We start from the raw sequence: 6,149 nt of genomic DNA, 5'->3' as shown, positions 1-6,149 counted from the left end.
GCCTGCCCCTTGCCCCGCCGCCGGGGACGGTGGCCGCCAGGCGCCGGGAGGCGCAAGACTGGGCCATGGAGCAAGGGGAGGCAGCTGCACCGGTGACCGAGGAGAGGAGTGGGGAGGAGGAGGATGACTTCGGCTACAGGCTCTTCCCCGACCGGGACAAGAAGCCGCAGAGCTTCCTGGCCCGCAGCCTCTTCACCTTCCACAACAGGTGTCAGCTGATGCTGAGGATGACCCTGGAAACGAGTAAGCGCCTCTCCGGCGGACGCGGGCCCGGCGCAGCGGAGGGCTCCCTGAGTGGAACCGGCAACGCCCGTGTCCTCCGCTGGAGCGGCCTGGCGACGACGGTGACCTTGGACTGCAGGGTCTCAGGGCGGGAGCTGCTCTCCTTACGCTGTCTCTGCCCTCTCTGCTGCGGCTGGACGGGGTCCTCGCAGGCGGTGGGGTGGGGCTGCTGACCGAAGGACACGCTGATTTTTGGTTAAGACAACAAAAATACAGTTTCAAAAGTGTCTGTGTCCTTTTTTTTCCCCCTATCAGAAAGTCCTTATCTACTTCTTCCTCTTGAGAATTTGAGAGGATTTGTCGATTTCTAGTTTATTTGTGCCCTTTTCACTATGCGATGTTGACTGTGAATATTACTGAAAGCAATGGTCACTATAGGCCACTCTACTTAGGTCTACTACTACTAAAATAACATCAGAAGTTACTTGATTCCCAATATATACAAAAGCTTTGTATATCTCACAATTCTATGTCATGATTCTATATCATTTTATATAGCATGACCTGTAGCAGATGCCAGTTGTATTGCATTAGGGTTAAATACTGCAAAGCATGAATTTGCATGTAGTGCTTTTCCCTTTTTTTCTTTAACTGTGTATTTTGATTGTAGATTACTTTCAAAACTTTTGTCTAGAGAAATTGATTGCAGCAATGTTTTTCTAGATCCGTATGCGCAACTTCTTCTTGAGGCTATGAAGCAATCTGGTTGGTATGTAAACTAATTCATCTTGTTCTGTGTAGTAACATCTCTGTTATATGGAGTTACTGGTCTTTTTCAAATTCTTCCTTATAACTTTGCTTGTTTGGATCTTTCAGCACTGTCTTCAATGACCGACACTTTTCTTGTGAAAACTGTGATGGCTGTGTCAGTGGAGGTTTTGATTCTGCCACATCTCAGGTAGGCACTGGACATTGTCCTTCTTCAAAGGACTACAATTTTTTAAAATATTTTTTGCTAGGATTAAGTCTACTAATGTTGATATCTAAGTTAAAGTCATGAAAACAAGATAAATGAAAGGTGTTCCATGGCACTGGAACTAATATGCTGTAGAGTGATGAGGCCGTTAATGTTGAAATACACATCTAAAGAATCTAAATGCTGTACATGATGTGTGCTGGGTCTCTGAGAAGTAAGGGAGGTATTGAAACTTGGTGAAAAGACTACCTATATCTTTTCTTCTACAGATTGTTCTGTGTCAGAACAACATTCGCCAGCAAGCCCATATGAACCGTGTGGTTGCACATGAATTGATTCATGCTTTTGATCACTGCCGTGCACATGTTGACTGGTTTAAAAATGTCAAACACTTAGCATGTTCAGAGGTAAGTTAAAACTCTTCCTAATGTTGTAATTTTATTAATTACTGCTGGTTATTGGGGATGTTTCATGTTTAAATAAGCATGCTGTTAGATATACTTCATTTGGTTTAATCCTGTTCATACATTTTGTCCTTTCTGTCAGGTCAATCTAAATAGTTCACTGAGAAAAACAAATGTTTAGTTTTTACAAATATTAGTAAGTCAGTGTCATATTAAGTAGAATGAAATAATTGTGAGTGTCACCATAACAAGAAGTGGTTTTTAGGAAATGAGAGTAGTTAGAGATGAAAAAATATCCACATGTTAATCAAACGTTTATGAGGTTCTTTTTCTCCCTTGCAAATCTTGGTGTGTTAGGTAGTTACCACAGTAGTATGGTAACCTTGTGTTTGTTTAGAATTTTTTGGTTAACAACAAATTTGTATTTTCTTATACATTTTTGATTAATTGTGATGTTGCTAATAGTATGCTTTAGTTATGACTCCACGTCCATTTCAGAGGACATAGGATTTTGTTGCTTGAAAGGCCTTAAAAACTGAGGCATTAGGAGATGGAATTAAACTGAGCACAGGCCAGGAAGGATTCCTCTTGTCTACATTACTCGCGTATATTAGCATGCTTTTAGTTGATTTCTGATGTAATACGTAGCACTTAACCACAGGAAAACTTACCCTATGAAAGTACATTTTTGTGACTCTGAATTAAGTGGCTTTTTAACTGTTTGGGTTTTTTTGAATATATAAAATTATATAAAAATGTTATAATGCCTTTTTTTGGTGGGTTTTTTGGTTGTGGGTTGGTTTGCTTGTTTCTAATGAGAACATATTTGATTCTAGACTTAAGAAGAGCACAAGTTTTACCTAAAAACAGTATATGAGAGAACCAACATGATGAGTTTGGTACAGAACAAACCAGGTTTCATAAAAATTAATTTTAATTCATTAATTGAATTAATATTTGCTGTGGAAGAGAGTCACAGTCATGTATTATCTTTATCTTTTTATAGATAAAACTTAATGAAGTAACCTTACGTGGTATTAGGAAAGCCATTCTGTATACCTGGGGGGGTTGTCCTTGGCTGGCTGCCAAGCACCCACCAAGCCATTCTCCAATTCCCCCTCCTCAGTAGGACAGGGGAGAAAAATAAAAGTCTTATGGATCAAAATAAGGACATGGAGGTCATCCAGCAGTTACCATCATGGGCAAAATGCACTTGTGGGGAAGATTAGTTTAATTTATTGCCTATTAGTGGCAGTAGACACAGTAAAAATACCCTTTCCCCCCACCTCTGCTGCTTTCCTGGCTCAATTTTGCTCCTTCATTCCTGGCTCTTCTGTCTGCTCTCCCTCAAAGTGTCATGGGGAGGTGGGAAATGAGGGCTGCAGTCAGTTCATAACACTTTATCTCTGCTGCTCCTTCCTCCTCACACTGTTCCCCTGTCCCAGTGTAAGGTCCCTTCCACAAGATACAGTCCTTGATGAACTCCAATGTGGGTCTTTCCCATGGGCTGCTGTTCTTCAAGACCTGGTGCAGCTTGGGTCCTTTCCACAGCGTACAGTCTTTCAGGAATGGGCTGCTCCAGCATGCATTCCCCCACTGGCCACATTTCCTGCCAGAAAACCTGTTCCTACCTGGCTACTCCATGGGCTGCAACTTCTTTCAGGGCATGTCCATCTGCTCTGGTGTGTAGTCTTCCTCAGACTGGAGTGTGGGTATCTGCTCCACTGTGTTCCTTCACAGGCTGCAGGGAGACAACCTGTGTCACTGTGGTCTTCTCCATCTATTTGTCAGTATTTTTTTGTCTAAGCATTTACAGAGTGCAGAATAGAGCATGTAAGCCTCAAACAAAATTAGAGAACATACATGAAACAAGATTGTGCTTGTTCTTGCTCTTGTTGGGATTATTTGTTTGCTTCTGGTCTCTTGATACTTATTTTATTATATGATGTTTATAATTTTCATTTTCAGCTTTTTCATTCTTACATTTCATATTTTCCATGCATTTATTCTCATTCTGGTACTCGGTTATAGCAAATCTAGTTTTTCTTACATTTCCTAACTGAGGGCATAGAGTGTGGAACAGGACAAGACAGTTAACAAGCTAAAACATACATACTTGTTTAAATGTGACTTCTCCTAAAGCAGGTGGGTTACTGCTCTTCTGGATATTGCAGCTGTAGTCTTTGAAAGGTATCTGCCTTTTCTCCTGACTCTTTTTATCAGCTTCTGATATAGACTGGGCACAATACTAGTTTCCATGGTTTTTCAGCAGTTCATATATGTGTGTATACACACACATATATATGATCTCTTCCGCTCATTCCTTTAGCGGGAAATTTACAAGTTGTATAGTAATAATTTGCAGATCATTGAGGCTCAGAGGGGAGATATAAAGGGTAATGTGTACTCAATAATTAGAAGTGGTCCTGGAGATATTCCATACTAGCAGTCACCAGAAAGATATTGAAGAAAAAGATCTGGTTTTCTATCTTTGTCCATGTATTTCTCTGATCATGTGGCTTTTTTTTTTCCTCAACAGATTCGTGCTGCTAATCTCAGTGGAGACTGTACAGTGATGAATGAAATAGCCAGGTTTAAGTTTGGATTGAAAGGACACCATCAGGTAAAGACTGCAGATGTTAAAGTCTGCTGATGTTATGAGCCGTCTTTGCCTACTTGATCTCAGCCTTCTATACTTTCATAGCTGAGAATGTCAGAGAAAGAAGTAGGCGCCATGGACTTCCTGCTTTCTCTAAATTAACCTTTAGTAACCTTCATTGATTAATGATTTTTTTTTCCACCTTGTTATTTTTGTTGGAGTGAAATTCCAGAATGCATGGTCATATCATTGAGCATTGCCACTGACAGTGGGTGGTTAATTAGAACCAAACAAAAAACAGGGTTTGCAGGAAATATACTGGAAACACCTTACCCATTATAAGTGGGTAAAACTCTAAAAAGCCTTTGAAAACTGGAGGAAAGAGAATGACAGGTGTTCTAAATAATCACGTGTGTTAAGTCTTATAGGAATTATCTTTTCCTAATAGTAATGAAGACTATGGGTTGAGTCCCAAGTAGTTGTTTATGTTAGCGTGGCAGTTAGCTTGTAGCTGGGGATATTTACATCTTATTTTATCTTGTAGTAGACAAACTGTGTAAGCAAAAGTTGCCATAAAGACAAAATGAAGCCAGTAGAGTCGTCATTCCTTTTATGTCTTATAGCATTTCAATTTGAAAAGTACTAACTCGTATTTATGACTGTTTCTTTTGACATATTTTCTTTTGTGTACAAGTTGTACAAATACTTGATACTTACAACAAACACCAAATAGTGTTTTAATTCCTGTTCTAAGGAATATATTTTACTTATCTGGTTGTTTATTTGCATGTGGAAAACTAAAACACATAGTTAACACAGGATGGAACAAAAATGTCCTTTAATGCTTATTACTGTCATCATTTAACTCTTCTGTTATACAAAATTACTTTGTATGTAGTAGGAGTTAATATTTGACAAAATTTTGGAAAAAAATTATTTATACTAATAATGACAGATGTTTCTTTATCTAATTCCCACTTTAGACTTGTGTCCGAGACAGAGCAATTCGTTCCATTCTGGCTGTTAGAAAAGTTAGCAAAGAAACAGCAGAAAAAGCTGTGGATGAAGTTTTTGATGCTTGCTTCAATGATCTGGAACCTTTTGGAAGAATCCCGCACAGTAAAAAAGATGCAAAACGTGCTTATAGAGACTTTCAGAACAGAGACCGGTATAATGCTAATTTGTGAAGAAAAATTGTGAAAAATTGTGTTATATCTGATAGTTCTATAACATCTGGAGTTAGAGTCTACGCACACAGTGCTCGTGGAAAGGACAATTCTATCAAATGTATCAATTTTGTAAAATTCTCCAGGAGCCAACTTCCATGAAAGTAAGCAAAGTAAATGAACAAAACTAAAAACCGTGTTTTCCTCACCTGTTACTCCAGCAGGATAATTTAGTACAGCAAATGACTTGTCAAAAATGATTTGCACATTTCAATGCACGTTTAATTCCACTCAGTCTGGTTAGGACTTGGTTTCTGAAAGTTTTGTGGTTACTGAATAAATCTTTTCATAAAATCTTTACATTTCCACCATCTTTGATACACAGTCATAAACTTGGTGATCTTCATCAGTTCGTTTTAGAAGATGGGCAACTGAACTATGGTTCTTAGGTCTAGATTTAATAACTATGGCTAAACTCAAAATTTAATAAACTACCACATTTTTTTGAGCATCTCCTGAAATTCTTGGAATTCTAGCTCATCTAATATTAACTTTACACATACACAAAACCCTTTGGCTTTTTAGGAATTTAACTGACAATTCTGCTTATCCAATCAAACCTACAAGCTGGATAAGCATTAGTGAGAATCTGTCCACCAGGCTGAGCTTTACTTAAAATGCTGGTGTAGCTTGTGGTCATCTTCCCATACTTGCTAGGTAGGTAAGTCCATTTGAGGAACATAAGAAGCTGCTAGCTTCATGTTAAGGCTGAGAGAAGCTGT

The 6,149-nt window shown here is 38.9% G+C and overlaps 1 protein-coding gene across 2 annotated transcripts; it reads left to right on the top strand.

The window, feature by feature from the left end:
- Positions 1-21: 21 nt before the first annotated feature.
- XRCC6BP1 (XRCC6 binding protein 1) lies at positions 22-5,632 on the top strand. Of its 2 annotated transcripts, none has more exons than XM_010192574.1 (6): positions 22-208; positions 946-991; positions 1,099-1,180; positions 1,468-1,605; positions 4,142-4,225; positions 5,185-5,485. In XM_010192574.1, the coding sequence occupies exons 1-6, from the start codon at positions 124-126 to the stop codon at positions 5,386-5,388; spliced, it is 639 nt and encodes a 212-aa protein (XP_010190876.1). In that variant the 5' UTR covers positions 22-123; the 3' UTR covers positions 5,389-5,485. The 2 variants fall into 2 exon arrangements, with proteins under 2 accessions (XP_010190876.1, XP_010190875.1); XM_010192573.1 differs by having other exon boundaries at positions 66-243; positions 5,185-5,632.
- Positions 5,633-6,149: the final 517 nt, after the last annotated feature.

This window comes from Mesitornis unicolor, unplaced genomic scaffold, assembly GCF_000695765.1.
Source record: "Mesitornis unicolor isolate BGI_N332 unplaced genomic scaffold, ASM69576v1 scaffold37639, whole genome shotgun sequence".
Classification (NCBI taxonomy): domain Eukaryota; kingdom Metazoa; phylum Chordata; class Aves; order Mesitornithiformes; family Mesitornithidae; genus Mesitornis; species Mesitornis unicolor.
This window is presented reverse-complemented; position numbering and strand designations above follow the sequence as displayed.

Coding starts and splice junctions, on each gene's coding strand:
- XRCC6BP1 (XM_010192573.1), top strand. CDS start 66: ATGGAGCAAGGGGAGGCAGCTGCACCGGTGACCGAGGAGAGGAGTGGG. Junction 992..1,098: donor GCTATGAAGCAATCTGGTTG/GTATGTAAACTA, acceptor TGGATCTTTCAG/CACTGTCTTCAATGACCGAC. Junction 4,226..5,184: donor GATTGAAAGGACACCATCAG/GTAAAGACTGCA, acceptor TTCCCACTTTAG/ACTTGTGTCCGAGACAGAGC.